Source organism: Saimiri boliviensis, chromosome 8, assembly GCF_048565385.1.
Source record: "Saimiri boliviensis isolate mSaiBol1 chromosome 8, mSaiBol1.pri, whole genome shotgun sequence".
In the NCBI taxonomy this organism is placed as follows: Eukaryota; Metazoa; Chordata; class Mammalia; order Primates; family Cebidae; genus Saimiri; species Saimiri boliviensis.
Genome location: NC_133456.1, coordinates 68,307,436 through 68,330,219, shown reverse-complemented (window position 1 = coordinate 68,330,219; position 22,784 = coordinate 68,307,436). Strand labels below are relative to the sequence as shown.

At 37.9% G+C, this 22,784-nt stretch overlaps 1 protein-coding gene across 3 annotated transcripts in view; it reads right to left on the bottom strand.

Moving 5' to 3' along the window:
- MFN1 (mitofusin 1) overlaps positions 1-22,784 on the bottom strand; it is a 45,089-nt gene that overhangs the window by 1,034 nt on the left and 21,271 nt on the right. For all 3 annotated transcript variants that reach the window (XM_039478787.2, XM_039478788.2, XM_039478789.2), the window contains exons 8-17: positions 22,473-22,626; positions 21,971-22,038; positions 15,122-15,243; positions 13,284-13,410; positions 13,005-13,109; positions 12,227-12,329; positions 11,850-12,079; positions 6,510-6,662; positions 5,304-5,500; positions 1,523-1,657 (exon numbers count right to left, since the gene is read on the bottom strand). In XM_039478787.2, the coding sequence (XP_039334721.1) occupies positions 1,523-1,657; positions 5,304-5,500; positions 6,510-6,662; positions 11,850-12,079; positions 12,227-12,329; positions 13,005-13,109; positions 13,284-13,410; positions 15,122-15,243; positions 21,971-22,038; positions 22,473-22,626 (1,394 nt within the window). The remainder of the gene's footprint in view (positions 1-1,522; positions 1,658-5,303; positions 5,501-6,509; positions 6,663-11,849; positions 12,080-12,226; positions 12,330-13,004; positions 13,110-13,283; positions 13,411-15,121; positions 15,244-21,970; positions 22,039-22,472; positions 22,627-22,784) is intronic.

Here is a 22,784-nt window from a genome sequence, read left to right as displayed (position 1 = left end):
ACTCTACTGTATATATATTTCTTGAGGTAGCTCTCCTGCAGCATTAGCAAGTTAAATTGTATCCAAATGGCTGGTCCTAATCTAGTAAAAAATGGAGATTCCAAATATTACGGTAATTTTTAAAACTTTTTCCTATAAGAAAAGTGATTAACTAGCAGGCCAAAAAATGAAGTACTACTTAAAAATTTACCTAGATCTTTCAAAAGCTGAATAAATCAAAACCAAAAAACCACAAAAACTTACCTAGGTAAAGACAAAAAACCAATTTCTACTGCACAGTTTCACCAAATTTGAGAGGTATATTTGGGATGATCTAACTTAAAATAGGAGCAACTGAATACATAAAACTCACATGGGTGGGTGAGGCTGGACAATCTAAGTGATAGGTGGTCATCTTTTCCAGAGATTTTGAAACTAAAGTGCAATGAACATGTGTGTTGGTCTGATGAAGACAATACGGATAATCACTACTATGGGTGCTTTAAGTACATGTCCCCAAATCGACGTCACAAAGACAGTTCTTTCAATTTGTAAACACTGACTACTAGGCTGTTCTTACACCGGCAATTTTGTATAGTATGTGTCCTAGAAGTAACAGCAGAGACTAAATGAGGTTTCATGGTTTTTCAAAGACACTCTGACAAGCCAGCTCATGGCTAAGAAGTGAAAGTAGGAAAGCTCAAAGTAAGTTCTCAAGCACTGAGTAAGAAGCCCCAACTACGGACCTCATCGGTGACACTTTCAGTCTCGTCCCAAAGCAAATTTAATTAGACCCCAAATATTCCACAATGAATCACATCAAACCAGAAATCCACATTTTACCAGGAAATCTGACTTTTGTTTTATGATTTAAGTATACCCAATCAACAGTCCCCTATGAAAACAAAAGTTATGGGTCTTGGACATACAGAACTAAAATCTCACTTCTAATTGCACAACTTCTGTTCTATAATTAAAGGGACGGCTGGGCGCGGTGGCTCAAGCCTGTAATCCCAGCACTTTGGGAGGCCGAGGCGGGTGGATCACGAGGTCGACAGATCGAGACCATCCTGGTCAACATGTTGAAACCCCATCTCTACTAAAAACACAAAAAATTAGCTGGGCATGGTGGCACGTGCCTGTAATCCCAGCTACTCAGGAGGCTGAGGCAGGAGAATTGCCTGAACCCAGGAGGCGGAGGTTGCGGTGAGCCGAGATCGTGCCATTGCACTCCAGCCTGTGTAACAAGAGCAAAACTCTGTCTCAAAAAAAAAAAAAAAAATTAAAGGGACTAATATATAATATAGCCTAATGAAGAGTAAGTTTAGATCTATAAAGTTCCTTTAGATACAGATTTGTTTGATTTGTTTTCTTGTTGAAACTAGTCTTAGTTGAAACCGCAAAGCATGTGGAATTATATATGGACAATTTTCATTTAAACCAACACAAAAAAAGGTATGAATATAAATTCATTAGTAATTTTACATATTTTGGTAATGAGACCAGTAAATGTTCAAATTATTGAGAAAAAAGGTTTAAATACCTTAAGAGCTTTGAATTGTTTTGTATTTTCTCCAACTGATCTATTTCTTTGGGTAATCTAGCAATTTCTTCTTCCAGTTGTCTTTGAGTAATATCAACTTGCTGGCACAGGCGAGCAAAAGTGGTAGCCATTTGTCTTAAAATAAAAATTCAGAAGCAGTCATAAATGTCTTCAAAAATGAGTAAGCTTTAATTTAAAGCTCACATAAAAAGGAGAACACAAGTTTTTTTAAAAACTCTAAAATACAGGGAATCAGGACACTAAGAATGCTAAGAGGGAAGGTACAGCTCTAGTGGGCGGAATTTTATCCTGGCCCAAGAGACAATACTACCTCTGCTACATGACTGAGAACATGCATAAGCCACATAAAGACAAAAGACAGGTGCATTTCTGCAGAAGTACCACACGCCTCACGCCTGGTCCCCTGCCCAATGAAGGTAAGACATTATCAAGAACAGAAAAATTCCACGAACTTTTGTGACACAGGCAAAACCATTTTATATTATAGCAAAATGTAACCATATACCTAGAATCAAAGGGTTCTATTTAATTTGAGAGCCAATTAATACATTAACTTTGACAAACATTACATTTATATTTTTTAAACGGGAGCATACCTCTTCCCGTTCCACCAAATCCCATTCGACCAGTATTAGACAGATGAAGCATGTGCTTCATTCTTTTGATATTTTGTTAAATATTAAATACTTAGTATATTTTGACTGGGAAATTATTTGAAGTTGCCTCCACTAACGTGCAAAGTCTTCTAAGAAAGAGAATCAAGTCAAGTTTTTAATTCCCATAACCCCTCGTGTGAATTGCTGCATGGGAGGCAATTAACAAATGTTTGATAATCAGTGCATGGAAACTACTTTAACTTTGTTTTTCTTTACATGAATTTCAGTTGATTTCTTCAGAAGTCAAAGTATCTTAATTAAAAACTCATCCTTAATATAATTTAAAATTAAAACTACAATATAAAATAGAGGCTCCAAAAATGTGGTCAATGAATGAATGAATAAATGAACAAATTCCTCAAATTTGTGGTCTCCTGGTATTCATTCTCTACAATTATAAACTGTCAGTTCAGACTTTGATTTTGTATCTGAAGCAGTTTACTGCCCCAGAAATTCCTGTCTTCTGAGTCTAAACAATTTCATACACTACTGCAAAGTTATTTGTTCTACAGCTAAGTATTGATGACATCACTCTCAGAATTCCTAATTATCCAAACCCCAATCTACACACACAGACAAGGCCACACCCTGCTGTGAAGTCTATACGTGGAAGTATGTACACAGCTTACATACACATCTGCCACACTGAAATTCTTCTCTTCATGTCCCTGAACACATTCCTTTCCTCTGACCTTGCATCTGGGTTGTTGTCTCCATCTGCATGCTGAATGTTCAAATCTCATATGCTATATATCTTCTCTAGGAAATCTTTACTGATCTACTATCCTTCAGGATTTAAGTAACCTGTAAAGACTTGCCTTATGATAAAAGTTTCTTTTCTTATATTTCTTATGACTCTCACTTTGTATTATTATGTAAATGTTAATTTTATTAAACTGAAGTTATCTTGAACTGAAAGAATTTTTAAATTCTGCTTTCAGAGGCATTTAAATACAGAACAGTGTACTTTGACTTAACTGGAGTTCTATATATTTTTACCACATGAATGAAACAAATATTTAAGTTGCATAAAAGCAGAAACCAGGTAGCCTTAGGTATATGTTATAATAAAATTCTTCTGAGATCTAAAATTAAAATAGCATTTAACTTATAAATTGGAACTGCGAGAGCAAAACTACATTCACCAAAAAATCAGGAGTCTGCCTACCATAAAGTTCTTTTGTTAAATGCTAAGAATTCTTTCAGTTTTCTGAGATGGCTCGGCCATCTACGTTTCTATTAATTCAGTTTTCTTTCTTTCTTTCTTTTTAAAAGATGAGGTTTCACCATGATGACCAGGCTGGTCTTGAACTCCTGACCTCAGGTGATCCACCCACCTTGGCCTCCCAAAGTGCTAGGATTACAGGCATGAACCACCACGCCCAGCCTCATTCAGTTTTCTTTTTTTTTTTTTTTTTTTTTTTTGAGACGGAGTTTCGCTCTTGTTACCCAGGCTGGAGTGCAATGGCGCGTTCTCGGCTCACTGCAACCTCCGCCTCCTGGGCTCAGGCAATTCTCCTGCCTCAGCCTCCTAAGTAGCTGGGATTACAGGCACGCACCACCAAGCCCAGCTAGTTTTTTGTATTTTTAGTAGAGACGGGGTTTCACCATGTTGACCAGGATGGTCTCGATCTTTCGACCTCGTGATCCACCCGCCTCGGCCTCCCAAAGTGCTGGGATTACAGGCTTGAGCCACCGCGCCCGGCCCAGTTTTCTTTATTAAGAAACCACAAGGATCTGGCTGGGCACAGTGGCTCATGCCTGTAATCCCAACACTGTGGAACGCCAAGGTGAATGGATCACTTGAGGTCAGGAGTTCGAGATCAGCCTGGCCAACATGGTGAAAACCTGGTTCTACTAAAAAAAAAAACAAAACACAAAAAAATTAGCTGGGTGTGGGGCCAGGCGTGGTAGCTCATATCTGTAATCCTAACACTCCGGGAGGCCGAGGCAGGTGGACAACGAGGTCAGGAGATCAAGACCATCCTGGCCAACATGGTAAAACCCCGTCTCTTCTAAAAATATCAAAAAAATTAGCCAGGAGTGGTGGTGTATGCCTGTAGTCCCAGCTACTCAGGAGGCTGAGGCAGGAGAACTTGAACTTGGGAGGCAGAAGTTGCAGTGAGCCAAGATCACACCACTGTACTCCAGCCTGGGTGACAGAGAAGACTCCATCTCAAAACAAACAAAAATCACAAGTATCTTAAGGGCAATTATTTATTTTTGGGACACAGTCTCACTCTGCCACCCAGGCTGGAGTGCAGTGGTGCAATCTTGGCTCACTGCAACCTCTGCCTCCCAGGGTCAAGTGATTCTTATCCCTCAGCCTTCCAACTAGCTGAGAGGCAGGCGCTACCACACCTGGCTAATTTCTGTATTTTTCGTAGAGACGGGGTTTCACCACATTAGCCAGGCTGTTCTTGAATTCCCAACCTCAAGTGATCCGCCTGCTTCGGCCTGCCAATGTGCTAGGAGTATAGGTGTGAGCCACCTTGTCTGGACAGGTACATAAATTTAGAATACATCTGCTGAAGAACTATCTTTTGAGTTGGACATGGTGGCTCACGCCTATAATCCCAGCTACTCAGGAGGCTTCAGGAGGCAGGAATCACTTGAGCCCAGGAGGTCGAGACCAACCTGGGTAACACAGTAAAATTTTTTTTTAATTAGCCAGGTGTAGTGGTGCACACCTGCGGTCCCAGATACATGGGAGGATGAAGCAGTAGGATTACTCAAGCTCAAGATTTGAGGCTGCACTGAGCCATAATTACGCCACTGCCCTCCAGCTTGGGCAACAGAGACTCTATCTCTGAAAAAAAACAAAAACAAAATTAAGAACAATCTTTTTAACCCTCTCCAGAGTTCTTGAAAGTTCCTGTCTACTTAAACCTAATTTATCAGGAGAATGGCAAGAAAAACAGTGACTGGGAGAGAGAGGGCAGCAGTTAGGTTTAGTATTGTTCTATTTTCTCATTGGTAAAGATCACAAAACATGTTCATTTTGTGATAATTCTTTGAGCAATACACTTATTCTTTGCGTTTTCCGTATGTATGTCATATTTCAGTAAGGTTTTTTTATAACAAAGATACACCTTTCAACTTACTGTTTTACTTGGTGGCTGCAGTTTGCACTCGTGGAGCTAACAATCATCTTCAGTTTTTCAGTTGCATAGCTTATAAATTGCTGTTTAAAGGCTCTCTCCTTGGCATGGGTGGTCCAGGACAGCCTTTCATAAAGATACAAAGCTCCATACATAGTTAATGAAACAGATATGAGTTTCCAGCCTATAGTTTTCCAAATCTGTAAGGTAAAGTAACAGCTTAGTCTGAGAAGGAAAAACACCACTTGGGAGAGAATACTTAAAAGCATTTTAGTTCCCTATAGATCTGAGTTACATTTTCTAAAAAGGTATATTCCTTTTCTGAGAAAATGTGAAGTTACCAGAAATCAAACAGGCTTAAAAGGGATCAGCAGGCCGGGCACGGTGGCTCAAGCCTGTAATCCCAGCACTTTGGGAGGCCGAGGCGGGTGGATCACGAGGTCAACAGATCGAGACCATCCTGGTCAACATGGTGAAACCCCGTCTCTACTAAAAACACAAAAAATTAGCTGGGCATGGTGGCGCGTGCCTGTAATCCCAGCTACTCAGGAGGCTGAGGCAGGAGAATTGCCTGAACCCAGGAGGCGGAGGTTGCGGTTAGCCGAGATCGCACCATTGCACTCCAGCCTGTGTAACAAGAGCAAAACTCCGTCTCAAAAAAAAAAAAAAAAAAAAAAAAAAAAAAATGGGATCAGCTCACAAATAAGCAAGAGCTTTGTAAGCTGCCAGATCTGACAGACTGATTCAATTATATCTCAAAAACAATGTTAAATATTTTGGGTCAGACCTTTCAAAAACCAAAACAAGTATTATGCTGTTAATGACATAAATATTTTTTAAAAAACAAGTAAGAACTACTACTAGAAACAGTACTTAATACTTAAGACAAATCCCCTTGATATTCAGAGAAGGCTAGATAAGGCACCTGGGGTTTTCCTATTACCCAATGAACAAATGTTTCTTTGTCTGCCATGATGTGAAAATGCTTAGGAAGTATTAAAGACCAGCTTTTTGGTGATGGCTCATTCCTAAAGATGTATCTTAAAAAATTTAAGATAAGACTTGTGATAATTCACTACTTTTAACCTGCAAATTTTCCTATTATTTACAGATCCTACAAACAGAACACCACATATCCTTCTTTTATGATCTAACAGGCAGCCTTGCAAATGTTTCCATTTTAATTATACTAAAAGAAATGTTTCTTACCACTCCTCCAACAATAATGATGCCCATAGAAGTTCTAGATGTAAGAGAAGCCAATGCTGTCACTAACGTAATCATGAGTTCCTCTTGTGATGCATTATCTGGCACTGCTGGACTGGGAGGAGCAGTGGGAGTAGAAGCTAAAGATCTAGGGAGCTGCCAAAAACAAAAAGGTTATTACACTTTATTACAAATTAAAGTTAACTTTATAAAACTCTTTACAAGTAAGGGAGCAAATCCATGGGAGAAAAAGGTCACCCTAAATGAAGAGGATATCACACATATATGCAGGAAACAAAATAATTTGAAAATTTTTATCTACAATATCGACCAGTGACATGAACAATAACGAATTTTCATAACATACGATAGGGTCTAAATGTAACAGAAGGCCCTCAACTCTCAAGAGGAACAAACTAAGTTTTTAAAAAACTAACACAAAAGCACAATCCTTGAAGCAACAAAAGATAAACTAAAAAAAAAAAAAGGACTTCAAAATAAAAACTTACTAAACTTCAGGCCGGGCACGGTGGCTCAAGCTTGTAATCCCAGCACTTTGGGAGGCCGAGGCGGGTGGGTCACGAGGTCGAGAGACCAAGACCATCCTGGTCAACATGGTGAAACCCCGTCTCTACTCAAAATACAAAAAATTAGCTGGGCGTGGTGGCACGTGCCTGTAATCCCAGCTACTCAGGAGGCTGAGGCAAGAGAATTGCCTGAACCCAGGAGGCGGAGGTTGCGGTAAGCTGAGACTGCACCATTGCACTCCAGCCTGGGTAACAAGAGCAAAACTCCGTCTCAAAAAAAAAAAAAAAAAAAAAAAAACTTACTGAACTTCAAAATGCACAGCCACAGGCAAATATTTGGGCTGGGCGCAGTGGCTCATGCCTGTCGTCCCAGCACTTTCAGAGGCCACGGCAGGAGGATAGCTTGGGACCAGGAGTTTGAAACCAGCCTGTGCAGCACAGTGAGACCCTGTCTCTACAAAACTTTTTGTTAGCTAGGTGTGGTGGCGAACGCCTGTGGTCCCAGCTCCTCGGAAGCAGAGGCTGCAGTGCACTGTGATCACGCCACTATACTCCAGCCTGGGCAAAGCAAGTCCCTGTCTCAAAAAATAAAACGACAAATAAAAAACATGTGGAAATCATATATGTGAGAAAGAACTCGATCCAAAGAAATCCTGCAACCCTACAGAACCCAAATTAATTTAAAAATAGGTAAAAGCTTTGACTAGACATTTCACAAAAGAAAATACACAAATGGCTAGTTAGCACACAAAAAGATGTTTAAAATCATCAGTCATTAGGGAAATGCAAATCAAACCCACAATGAAATACTACTCTATACCCACTAGAACCTAAGTAGATACTCGAGAGAAATGAAAACACATGTCCATGTAAAAAACATGTACATGAATCTGTACAGCAGCATTATTCATAAGAGCCAAAAAGTACAAACTACCCTAATGTCCACCAACTAGTGAATGGACAGTGTTGTATCTATAATGGAATATTCCTCAGCCGAAATAAGAAATGAGGTACTGATGCCTCCTACAACACTGATGCCACGATGATAAACCTTACCTTGAAAGCATTATACTAAGAGAAAGAAATCAGTCACCTAAGACCACATTTTACACGAGTGCATTTGTAGGAAATGTCCAGAAAGGACAAATCCATAAAGAGAAGGCAGATTAGTGGTGGGCTGGCGGTGGAAATCATGACTGACTACAAATGAGTAAAAGGCTTTGGGGTGATAAACATGTTGTAAAACTGAACTGTGGTGATGGTTTTACAATTTCACAAATTTTCTAAAAAATTACTGAATTGATAAATTTTGAAAGGTTTTTCTTTTAAAATGCTTGTATATATTCTAATCTATTTGAAATGTGAAAACCGAATCTTTTAAGAAAACAGAAAATTTTCAAAGCTGAATGCAGCACCACTGCAACAGTCCTGGATGGAAGCTCGAGGGCTGGCTTTCCCTTACACATCCCACAGGCCGAGTGCCCCTCATTCAGAATGCTTGGACCAGATGTCTTTCAGATTTCAGATTTTTTAGGATTTTTGAATATTTTCATAGATATATCAAGCTATCTTGAGGATGGTACCCAAATCTAAACATAAAATTCACTTGTTTCATATACCTTATCTGCATAGCCTGAGGTAATTTTATCCAATGTTCGAATAATTTTGTGCATGAAACAAAGGCTGTGTACACTGACTCATTAGAAAACACGGTGTTGCTGTCAGCCACCCGCGTCAACACTGTGGCTATTTGGCATCACTGACTTTCTTGATGGAATTTCTACGCTACTGACAAGCAATCATTTTCTTACACCTATTCACACAGAGAAACTTAACATTAAAAATATAAAACACACCATTATTAACAGTGAAAAAATAACATATTCAAACTAAGCACAGTTGCATCACCAAAACACTGGTATCAGCTGTTAAACAGCAACAATGGCAGGCTTTCAGGTCTGCTGCATTAGCACTTACAATGCTGTTTTGATTAAAAAGTTACTGTACACTGTACTTTGTTAGGTGAGAAGAAACATCAGAAGCAGCTGAGGGACCAACAAGTAGGTTCTGTAGGCGTAAAGAAGACATTCTGCTGAATGGCCTTTGAAAATGTTTCCCACAGGACCACCTACTGGCCTAATTAACACTGGTTTTCGAGAAAGTCTCTCCTTGATTTTATAAACCTATTTCTTTGTTATGAATGCACGCTGCTCTAGTGCTTTAGTCAGCCCATCACCATGTTGCCTATAGGTGCAGAGTTAATGACATTATCTTCATTATCACCATCATCATAATCACCTTGCTTTAGAAGCATTTTAGCTCTTTTAACCATCAGTTAAAATCAGTTAATGAATGAGCAACTGAAGCCTCATTCTCAATGTTAAACACTTCTTTCATACACGCTTCTTCCAGTTTACGGCTGGACTCTGAAGATACCATTTTTTGCATATGTAAGGAGTTCAGACATCATTGTTTTCTCACTTGACATACTTCAAAGTCACGCATTTGCTCCTCATAATCACTAAATGCAGTCGCAAGCAGAGGTCACAACTGAGTCACTGTGTTCCAAGTGCTGGCATATACAGCATCCTTCATCCTAAACTCCTTCTGAAAACCTTCGACTCTCATGCCTCAGTTCACTGCTGCTAGCATGCTGCCCAAGAAGATGTTTTTACAGTTACTTCTCACTCATCTTGGAACACCCTGGTCACGAAGTTGAAATAATGACACATTTTTGAAATGAGAATTTCAGCCGGAGGATAACCAGAATAGTTGTCAAGGAAATCTTGCAGTCATCACCTGGCCTAGCCTCCCATTAAGTACGTAAGAGCTGCTGGTATAAAATGTTTGTGAAACCAATCAGAAAAGACGTCCCCCCGGGATCTATGCCTTTTTGTTAGTAAAATAAGGACTAGTAAGAAATTCATTCCCAGGCCGGGTGCAGTGGCTCACCCCTGTAATCCCAGAACTTTGGGAGGCCGAGGCAAGCGGATCATGAGATCAGGAGATCGAGACCATCCTGGCCAACACGGTGAAACCCCATCTCTACTGAAAATTACAAAAATTAGCTGGGCATGGTGGCATGTGCCTTTAGTCCCAGCTACTTGGGAGGCTGAGGCAGGAAAATTGCTTGAACCTGTGAGGTGGAGGTTGCAGTGAGCCGAGATTGTGCCATTGCACTCCAGCCTGGCGCCTGGCAACAGAGCAAGACTCTTCTCCAAAAAAAAAGAAATTCATTCCTTTAAAACAGTGAGGACGCAAGCTTTTGCCTACCACAGCTAAGTTCACATTTATGCCTGCTGCATTAGCACATCCCAGCACAGTTATTCTGTTCTTTGCATCCTCAATTGCTGTAGGGGCTACCTCCTGAGCTCTACGTAGTCATTGTCTTTCTGGGTCAATAATGGCAAAATAGTGATGTTTCATCAGCATTACAGACTGGTTCTGGAGTCAGATTTTCATCAGAGACAATCTTGGCAAATTCATCAATGAATTTCTCTGCTGCTTTGTGATCAAGATGCTTTACCACCACATACCTTTTAAAAAGTTATCTTAAATTTATCTCTAACCAGCCTACTGAATATTCACAGTTCCCTCTGATTTTCAGTTCATTTTCACAGATCTTTGCTTTTTTCCTGATCAGCATGGTCTTAAGTGGCACATGTTCACTGCAATGCTGATGGATGGATCCACCCTTTCAATACACGATCAAGATCTTCACTTTTAACTTTCTTTTTTGGTTGTTTTTTTTTTTTTACATTAACTTCTGTTCATCACTTTCAGCACGGAATGTCAACAGTTTAGGAAAGCTGTTCTTTTAGGTCATACACAGTGCTCGTTCCAACATCATTCTTCTCTAAGAAGTTTCTCACTTACACTGTTGTCCAGTTTTTCCAACAGCTTAAATTTCTGTGCTATAAATAAAAATAAATGCCTCTTCTTTTTCTTATCAATGTTACCCACAAGGGTATCTGCAGGCCTTTTAAACATGTTAAACAGGCTAGGCGGGGTGGCTCATGCCTGTAATCCCAGCACTTTGGGAGGCTGAGGCAGGTGGATCACTTGAGGCCAGGAGTTTGAGATCAGTCTAGCCAACATGGTGAAAACCCCATCTCTACTAAAAATACAAAAATTAGCTGGGCATGATGGTGGGCACCTGTAATCCCAGCTTCTCAGGAGGCTGAGGCAGGAGAATTGCTTGAACCTGGAAGGTAGAGGTTGCAGTGAGCCGAGATCGCACCACTGCACTCCAGCCTGAGCCACAGAGGGAGACTCTGTCTCCACCCACCCCAACCCCCCGCCAAAAAAAATTGTAAACAGTATCTTTACACCAGAGAAAAGAGAGTAAAAAGCCCATAGTGAGTGATGCACACAGGTCTCGGCCCCACGTGGGGCACCACGAGGGCCTGCTGTTGGCACACGTACCATGTTAGTACCCTTCGTAGGTGTGCTTGCGTGGGGGAATTCAGGCATGCGTGGAAAAGATGTATGGCAGCTTGGGTCTTTTTTCCCTTGAGGACATGGAATAAGCTGTGTGTTCTGTACCTGCATTTTTACTATGACCTCTCATGAAGTCTTTGTGGAATTTTCCATCTATGGTGATACAATGGTGTCATTGTATTAAAAAGTTTTGATTTTGGACCTTTAAGGAGTTTCAGATTACAGATGCTCAAACTAAATATCTACCTCAGAAAAGGCTGTAAGAGACTACTAGCTTTTCAATATGCAGATTTTGTAAAGCTAGTTTTGTTATAGAAAAATCGCATAAACAAAATAATAAAGGAGAGTCTTAGCTGGTAGATTCAAAGATACATACCTGAAAGATAGGCTCTGATAATCCTAGAAGCACCCTCTGAGCATTTCTAGGGCCCAAAAACCGATGGACAAGGGAAGACCAGCCCAGGGAAAAATGAAATACGATATCCTCTTGAAAATCTGAACATAACTTGTGGTAATTTAGATTATAACTGAGATCAAATTTCTTGCAAGAGATCAGTGTATGTAGTTTATTCTGTATACCAGCTGGAAGTAACGGCTTCAAATTTTCTAGAAAGAACAAAATTACAACACTTATTTTAAGAAAGAATAGTAAATGTTTTACCTTCAATGGAATGCCTGAAGGAAAATAAGCTCTTTACCAGAGTTATGAATGAAAAAAGAAACCAGACACGACCTGGTAGCCATAAATATTACCAATAATTTCTTCCTGGGACTGAAGTACTAAGGCGTTTACTTCATCGGTGCATCGATCAGCCAACTTTCTTCCCATCCTGTCCTCTATGTGCTTATTTAAATCCTATTAACAATGGTAAATATCCATATTATTTTTGTCCAGAAAGCATGCAGTTTTTATAAAGACATAAAAAATGCAATAAATGCTAAAATGGTCTTTTTGATTTTTTTTTTTTTTGAGACGGGGTCTTGCTTTGTTGCCCAGGCTGGAGACCTTTCATCTTGATTCACTGTAGCCTCGACCTCCTGGACTCCAGTGATCCTCCTGCCTCAGACTCCCAAGTAACTGACCTCTGATCTTGATTGACTACAGCCTCAACCTCCTGGGCTCAAGTGATCCTCCTGCCTCGGACTCACGAGTAACTGGGACTACAGGAACGTGCCACCATGCTCAGTTAACTTAGTTTTTTGTAGATCAGAGGTTTTACTATGTTGCCCAGATTGGTCTCAAACTCCTGGGCCCAAGTGATCCTCCCGCCTCCGCCTCCCAAAGTGTTGAGATTACAGGCATGAGCCACTGTGTCTGATCCTAAAATGATCTTAATCTCATTCTAAGTATAAATTTTCTATGTACTTTTTATACAAGATACATTTATTACAAGAGGGCACAAGAGACATAACAGTGTCATTTTGTACTGATTACCATGAAGACACTAAAATGCCAAACCATTAAATAAAATAATTGAGGGTATAGAAGAAGAAACTGTCTCTGACTAATTTTAACTGCATTTTAACTTACACTTTTATATATTTTTAGTACATCTGGAGTAGGATGAAACTCTGAACAAAATTCATCAACCAAAACAGACAGTCGACAAATTTCATCTGTCATTGCACATGAAACCTGAAAATATGAAGAAGTCAGAGTTAAATTAAACAAGGTTATTAATTACTCAAAAAAATTAAATTGAAAAATCCTAAAACATTCTTTTAAAGGAACAAGAATAACATTTTTAGCAGCATTATCCAAAATAATTTCCACCCAAATAATTTTCATTGCAAAGCTGCTGTTACCCACTTTGTCTGCCACCTCCTCAGTAACCTCCTTGATTTTTCTCTTAACATCCAGTGTTAAAAGGTTCATCTGGTTTCGGATAAAGTCCAGTCTATCAATCTGGTCTTCCCTCTCTTCCACAGAATAAGCCCTATTACAGTACAAACAGTAATCAAAATTCAGGGTATACTGAAGTCCTAAAGCATTTCAGCATGGGACTCATTCACGTATTGAACCATCTATTAGCATGACTCAACAACAAAAAAAAAAACTTGTAACACCTGAAAGGATTCAAGTAATATTCCACTTATAAAATACTTTCTGTAGATGGTTTGATATAAGCTAAGTTTCTCTGCCCATGTGGCACATGAACCCCAGAAAGGATTACTAAGAATTCTAAGTCTTCAAACACTATTTCATAGATATGAACAGGCAAAACAGAATGTAATACTGACTTCAGTTAATAAGCAGGGGTCAGCAAATGGCACCTTACAACCCAAATCCAGGCAGCTGCCAGCTTTTGTTAAAGTTTTCTTGAAACACAGCCACGCCCATTCATTTACCTTTTCTATCTATGGCTGCTTCTGCTCTAAAACTGCTGACAATGAGTAGCTCCAAGAGACTTTATGGCCTATAAAGCCTAGAATATTTATTATCTGGCTCTTTTTAAAAAAAAGTTTGTTTGCCTCTAGATTATACAGAAAAAAAGACCCGAGATCCATTGAAGATATGTTATTTAAGTGTTCCCAGGACTTTATGATTATACAATCCCCAAATCACATCTTCTTTGTGCTACACTTTGTTCAATGTCCTATGTCTTTAAAAATTATTACTAATTAAGTCAATCTTACAGACCAAAATTTAGTACTACATCAAAGCTACTGAGCTAGAAGGAACTTCTATAACAACACAATCTCATTAAACAGAGGTGATACGGAGGCTCTACAGAGGGGCTGAGTTCAGACTCAGGGTTCTGATCCTTGCATTTCATATGCTGGCAGTTCTCTTCATTTGAACATAATTCATTCCTAAGAAAGTACCAGTATCAAGAACAGACTTAGATGGAATATGAGGGGGTTTTTGCTCCCAGCAACAGCAAATACATTTAACATTCCAATGTTATGTCACCGTGGACTTAAACTTTGATGCTTTTATCTTTCCTTCAACTGGCTTAAGTCCACTGAAGGTCCTATTGAGGCTTAATATCATTACTTTTGTCACATCTAATAACATCACAATCTCTGTTTCAAGCATACCAAGTTTGTGAGAATTATACTTTGTATCAATAATGTTGGTATTTTCACGTATTCATTGCCACCTTTACACGGTAACAAATAGTATAAAATAATGCAGTACAGTGTATCATGAAGGGTACTGCTTACCAAATCAACTTTCTAGTTGGCAGGTAGCATCACCTTGTTTTTTCATCAGGCAATAAACAAATAAACATAAATAGTATAAAACAGTGATTTCAAAATACCGATGCATGACTATATCAGAAAATGGGCTGTGGGCTGAACACAAAGAGCATCACCTGTTTTGGACTTCTTCATAAAAACCTGCTTGAAGAAATGCTTCTTCCACTGCTTTAAAGATATTTTAAAGCCACAAAACATTTTAAAAATCACAATTCATACACGGGAATAGTGAGGTCCAGGGAATATAAATGATGTATGCAAGGTTGCAGAATAAGTATCAACACTTTCAAATATTCACTTAAAAATACACAAGTAGGCATGAGTGAAACACACAAGGTTGATTTCAGTGTAAAAGGTATTTATAGTACAATTTAAAACCTCAGTCTTAACAAAAGTCCGACAAAAAAACTAACATTTTTATGGTGCAATAAAATGAACTCGTACCTTTTCTCTTCAGCTGCCACGTTTATTGAATCCATTATGTTTTTCACAGTAGCTAGTATCTGTTTAGCTCTGATAGTGTGCTGTTCAAACTTTGTTTTCACTGCTGATTGCGAGATACACTCCTGCGAGGGGCCCAAGCCATAACACATTACTGTAATTCCATCCTAACATTTTCAGGAATTTAAACACAAAAACTTGCTGTTTGTAACTTTAACCCAAAGAGAAACAGAAAATAAATCAGTGATAAAAGCACAACTTAAAATTACAAAAGTGAAAGAAATACAAAGATTCAAAAGTAAAAAGGGCTTTAGCAGCAAGTTAACATCTTTGTGTATTTTTACACAGTAATGTGCAATGGTTTGACTCTAACATAAAAAAAAATAAACAGGGTACTATTTTCAACGTTAAAAGATTTCCTCATTAAAATTACTAAGTTTATCTAGATCACCTTTAATCCAATTCTAGTCCATCTATCTAGATTCTTCTCATACTTGCAACAGATAAAACCTAGTAAAGTTCTTAAGATGTATATTAGAACAATTCCTTATTTTAAAAAATAGCTGAATGATACAATGATTCCTGTAAGTTTGCTAAAAAGGACTTCACTGGGTTAAAATGCGGACGAATTTGAAAGCTAACATTTAACAACAATGTAACATCTTCAATTGTTTATAGAAAAATATTTGCAGCTATTTAGAAGATAATTGTAATTACTTTCATTACAATATAGTGTATACACAAAGGCCTGGATCATGCCCTGTCTCATCTGTTTCACCTTCAAGCTAACTATAGCTCACAACTCATTAATAGTTGTTATAAATCAGTTTTAAATAAAAAAAAATACATAATGCATCACATATATTAATGGATACATTTGTAACATTTTTGTTTCAATTTTCAATATATGAAATACTTGTTATCTAACACACACACACACATCTATATATATATATATATATTTTTTTTTTTTTTTTTTTTTTTTTTTTTTTTGAGACAGTCTCACACTGTCACCCAAGCTAGAGAGCAATGGCATGATCCCAGCTCACTGCAACCTCCATGGCCCAGGTGCAGGTGATTCTCTTGCTTCAGCCTCTCAAATAGCTGTAATTACAGGCGGGCACCACCATGCCTGGCTAATTTTTGCATTTTTAGTAGAGACGAGGTTTTGCAATGTTGGCCAGGCTGGTCTCCAACTCCTGACCTCAAATCACCTGCCTACCTCAGTTTCCCAAAGTGCTGGGATTACAATAGTGAGCCACTGCACCCATCCTACAAATATATATTTACCATGATTTATCATTTAAAGTTTATAAAATTGTTATATTACAATTTGTCTTATATAATTTTTACTTCTTAGTCAAATTCTACACTGAAATACAGCACAGTAACTACTATAGATTTTTTTTTTTTTTTTTTTTTTTTGAGACGGAGTTTCGCTCTTGTTACCCAGGCTGGAGTGCAATGGCGTGATCTCAGCTCACCGCAACCTCCGCCTCCTGGGTTCAGGCAATTCTCCTGCCTCAGCCTCCTGAGTAGCTGGGATTACAGGCACGCGCCACCATGCCCAGCTAATTTTTTGTATTTTTAGTAGAGACGGGGTTTCACCATGTTGACCAGGATGGTCTCGATCTGTCGACCTCGTGATCCACCCGCCTCGGCCTCCCAAAGTGCTGGGATTACAGGCTTGAGCCACCGCGCCCGGCCGATGTTTTTTAACAGACATGTTTATTTTCTATATTTCTAAAAATTAGGGATAATTAATACTCCAATGAATTCATCTGCTTGAACCATTATATATTTAGCTAATACAAACTGTGGTAATTGCTTCCTGAAGTTCATTATTGTCCTTCCTTTGTCAAAATAAATGGCTTTTAAGCTTCAAAAGGTATTTACATAATACTCTAGTGCTACATTTGTTGTCCTGAAATCATTAGGATGCTACATGTCACTCAATGTCCTATTTATGACCTATTATTTGTGCACTTAGAAAGACTATAATCTCTTTGGCCATTTTAGATCCCCTCTCCAGCATTTTGTTTGAAGTAGAGAAAACAAAACATTATTTTGCTATAGAGCATATGAGGGTAATTCATTTAGTCAACATTTAACTCTGAAGCCATTACTTTCTTGCACTGCCTAGCTTCACTTTTGTCCATAGTTAAGCTCATTTAGGCATCACTCATTTTCACTGACTTTGAAAAGAGTAATGTAGGAAGTAATAGTATTCCTATTCTGTGCACAACTAAAGATAAAACATTCCTGGATGTTTTCTTCTTTAAAATCACCAATAATTACACAATAGTGTAATATTGTGTAGTATTAAAAAATACTACTTATTTTTTAATAACTAAACGAATGCCTTGCTTTTAAATGCCTCATAAATGTGTCAAATTAACTTCTGCAAAAAATAAAAGCATAAAAATATTTTTAAAAGGAAAAAGATTAAAATAAAGTCTATATTCCTCGATGAAGCAGATCTAGATATCAGCAATGAAGTTCCAAATTTGTAGATAACAGCACAGTGTTAGAGCTAGACCAGACAGAAAAGATCCCGAAAAGTTATTAGGCAAGAATGTACTGTCTGATTCAAAAATAGATAATAATGAATAAGTATAGAGAAGAAAATAAGCAATCTTCTAATTAAAAAGTATCCCAGACTAGTGTTCCACTGAGCTGCAGGAAATTAAGAGGTACTTTGATAAAAGAACATTCTATTCCAAATAAGTAGGGGAAGTGTTAATTTAAACAAAGTTTCCCTTATAAGTTATTTCTCAGCATCCTTAATACACTCATATGGTAATGAATCTCTGTGGGGAACATATATAGTATGCAGCAGTTCCCAGACTTATTTTATTAGGCACTCTAATCATACATTAATAATATTAATATTTATATGTGTAATTAAAACAAAATCAACAAACTTGTCAATTTCCCTTGAAAATAGACCCTACACTTAACAACATGCTATTCATCATTGCCAACTTATTTTGACATATTTTCAGTAAGAAAGTACAAAAGATATCTTTCATTTACATATATCAAATATTAACATTCAGCCCCTTTTCTTTACTTTTCTTCTCTCTCCATACACATACTCTACACTATCTCTCTTGTGTGACAGCATACATACATATATTAAAAATGTATGCCCCCCCCATATAGAGAGGCATACATTTTTATATATACTTATGTATCATTTTCCTTTCTGAACATTTTTACAGGTCCTTACTACATCACAAGCTTATTATTAAATATATCAACTTGTTTTCTAAGAAAGGGAACTTCATCTGTACAAACGTGAAACAATTGTATTCAGGATATTTACCATTGAGACAACACTATTAACTAACAAACAGTTCATGTTCAAATTTCACCTGTCATCCAGGAGTGTCCATTATAAAAAATACATTGACATTTTAAAGAAGTTATTTTTATACATTTATCTCCCGTCATACAATGAAAACTAGTAAGAATTAATGATGAATCTCCGGGCAAAAGAAATCTGGATTTCTAATGTGCCTTAGAACAATGCAGTCCAAATGCTTTTTGAAACTTTCCAAATCCAGTTTTAAAACAATAACAAAATATATTAATAGACTAACCTTGATTTTCCTTTCTTCTTTTTTTTTTTTTTTTTTAAAGAAAAGAGACAGAGTCTTACTCTGTCGCCCCAGCTGAAGCACAGTGGAGCCTCCAAGGTCGCATGAGCCACCAATGCCCAGGCTAATGTTGATTTTCTTAATTGCTTTTACTCAAGTTAATTTTCAAGCCTGTTTAACTTAGTATTCTGAATGTTTAAAATACTTAGCTCTGTTTTAACCAAATGAATCTAAATAACTCCATGACAAAAGTCAGATTGACTGATAAAAATGATTAAGCTTTTCTTTTCACAGAAAATCTTGCAAGACCACAAAGAAAAATAAGCAAATCCCCAAAACACAGAGAAAATGTGTATAAAATCCACATTATGTGACCACAACACAAAGAAACCAAGAAATTATGACCAAAAATTAGATACAATGAATCAAAACACTTGAATTTAAAAAACTCATATTGATAAGGAAATGCCAAAACTAATAATTAGAAACAAAAAAAAAAAAACAAAAACTAAACTAGTACTGAAAACGCTGGGATACGCCCAAAGCTGAACTCACAAATTCACAATCTTGAATCTTAAAGAATAAGCAAAAACCAATGCATTTTCAAAGGAAACAATGTTAAACAAAGAACTTAGTGAATACACCACCAAAATAATATTTACTAAGTGATAAATCACATAAAAGCTGGGGTTGGGTCTTTGGATGGTAAATCATTGGGAAACCCAATTAAGGGTCAGGGAGGGTGTGCGTGTGTGTGCCTGTGCATGTGTGTATATATACATTTATATTTAAATATGGAAGTGAAACAAGAGATTTAAAACAATTTTATGCTACTAAATTGTAAATTTTCAGAAATACGTCAACTTCTAGGAAGGAAATCGGAAATTACCAAAACTGGTTTAAGAAGTAACAAATATCAGTTTTGGAATAAAGCTGACTAAAACTTTTTTTTTTTTTTTTGAGACGGAGTTTTCGCTCTTGTTACCCAGGCTGGAGTGCAATGGCGCGATCTCGGCTCACCACAACCTCTACCTCCTGGGTTCAGGCAATTCTCCTGCCTCAGCCTCCTGAGTAGCTGAGATTACAGGCACGCGCCACCATGCCCAGCTAATTTTTTGTATTTTTAGTAGAGACGGGGTTTCACCATGTTGACCAGGATGGTCTCGATCTCTTGACCTCGTGATCCACCCGCCTCGGCCTCCCAAAGTGCTGGGATTACAGGCTTGAGCCACCGCGCCTGGCCTAAACTTTCAATGTAATTAATCATCAAAAAATGCTTTGCCTCTTTTTAATACATTCAGACGTAACATTTTTTTACCCAGCTGATTATCTGTTTAGATAAACACAAATAATTTTTAACTGATTCTCATTTTAGATATTTCAGACCTAATTTTCAAACTCTAAAGCTGGACATTTCAAAAAAAGTTACTGCTCATAAGCAATTTTTTCCATAAATTTTAGAATCCCAAGTGGACCATTAGAATAAAACATAAACTGCCAAGTTTCCTCTAAAAACATTTGAAAAGAATAGTTCCTAAGTGTGCTGATTACTGCAATCACTTGGGAAGTTTTGAATACATATGTACATAGATTCCTAGACCCACCCCAATGCCCTTGGATCTGGGTTGGGGATAGGACAAGTCAGGAGCCTCTGGTTCTCTACAGCACCTCATGCGATTCTGATGACTGGCCAGGCTTACAAGCCAACGCCTTACAGCGTATCTTTTATCTTCCATTCCCACCTCCTCAAGGAGATATTCTGGGGAAGCACAAGCTATGCCATGAACCAATATGGAAACGGTATAAATGTGTGACAGAACATTACACAATTATACACTCTACCAAATGTACAATTTGATAGAAGAAATCAATAATAAACATACATAAAACACACATATATAAAGGTCAATAAATAAGGAAAGACAAGGTAATAGAACAGATCATCTCCCTACATATTTTCCCCATGAATAACTGGTAACAGTGAGGAGAGGAGGCCAAGGCGCGAGGATCATTTGAGCCCTAAGTTTGAGGCTCAAAGGCGCTATGATTGTGCCACTGCACTCCAGCCTGGTAACAGAGGGATATCCCATTTCTTTAAGAGAAAAAAAGGTGAGGAGAGCATCAATCCTTTGGTGAAAGCGAAAGGAAAAGGAAAACAAACAATGATCTTTGAATAACCAGGACTTCACGTATCTTATAGCTTGGCTTTGAGGACATCTACTGATATTCCAGGAGCCTCTGAACAATTAGAGATCTTACCGAGGTAGCTGGCAGTGGATTTGCTTTCTTCCAGTTTGTCTTCATCTGTCTAGTAAATTTTTTCTCTCACCAAATTAAAGATGAGAGATAGTAAGCAAATTTATTTTAAAAATCCTGCCAAGTACACTCAACATTCATGTCCCCTCTATTAAGGCAGCTACTACTTAGAAGAAAGAATAATTACAGAATGAGGTTTCTTCAATGCTGACGTCATCATGTTCATTCCTAAGTGGGAAAGTGGTTTGAATTCTATAGGGCAAAACACAGGAGTTCAGAAGGTTAACATCTAAAGAATTTTCAGTCAAATGTAGGATGTTTTAATGTCTCTGAATAAAAACACCCATGCTACAATGTAAGAAACTAGCCTCCCTCCCCAACTACCACTCAGGCCCTTCAGGAGTTTCCTCCAAGATTCTGAAAATGCTGAAGCCATTTTTTACTCAATTATTAATTTCAGATGTTTGGCACAAAATACAGAGAATGGACATGGGGCAATACAGTTTATAAATGTAATAAAATTTTGTCAAACGGCATTTATCATGTTCTCTACACTTCTATTAGTCATGTGGCAGAAAGAAAAAAGGACAATGCTTACTTTGCTCCACTATCCTTTCAAACAGCAATTACATGTGTTTGCTCTTATTCCAAATTATTCAATACAGAGAATTTCATTCATTGTACAACACAGCAATACTGGAACACAGTTTCTTATTTACGTGTGTGTGTGTGTGTGTGTGTGTGTGTGTGTGTGTATGTGTGTATATATATATGCATAAAAAATAAGAATAAGGAAGAAATTAATTCTCAATTCTTACAAATCATTTTGCAGGGTCTTCCTTTCTTCAGACTTTCTGCGTTTTACTGGCTATGTCAGTAACCAAACTAAATAACAGCAAGTTATTGACAACGGCAAATGATAAAAATAGAAGATTATGCTTTTCCAACCACGGAAGGAGTTTTGTATTAGGCAATACATTCATAAAATTCCTACCTCAAAGATTTGTTCAAAATTCTGAAATTCCTGTAATCTTGCCTGAAATCCTTCAGCAAGTGCCCCACCTGTAATGTATAGGCAAAGATTTAAAAACCTAGTATACAGCAAGATATATTTTCTGGCATGCTACAGATTTTATAATTTTAAATACATTTTTTTCTTTTTTCAGTGATGGAGTCTTGCTGTGTCGCCCAGAGCTGGAGTGCAATGGCTTGATCTAGGCTCACTGCAACCTCCACCCCCTGGGTTCAAGCAATGCTTCTGCCTTAGCCTCCCAAGTAGGTGGGATTACTGACACATGCCACCACGCCTGTCTAATTTTTGTATTTTTAGTAGAGACGAGGTTTCCCCACGATGGCCAGGCTGGTCTCGAACTCCTGACCTCGTGATCCACCTGCCTCGGCCTCCCAAAGTGCTGGGATTATAGGTATGAGCCACCACGCCCAGCCAATTTAAAATATTTTTATATTTAAAAAGGAAATCTATAATCAGTGCATACCACCTTCTGGCATCCCCTGTGCTTTTTGCTTTCTAGCACTAAGAACTTCCTTTGCTGAAACAAAGAAGATACGATTCTGTGCTTCCAAAGCATTTACAACTTTGAGCTCCTCCACCAAGAAATGTAGGCATCTTTCCATGTGCTGTCTGCGTACCTACAGAGAAAAGGGTATTAAAAGAATTCTAATAATTCAAACAAATATAACCAATGATTACAGGCCTATACTAGCTTCATTTACACTGCAATAATAAAAGTTACCATATAACTAATGACATTAAGAAATTCTAATAAATGAAGTTTGATACTTGATGA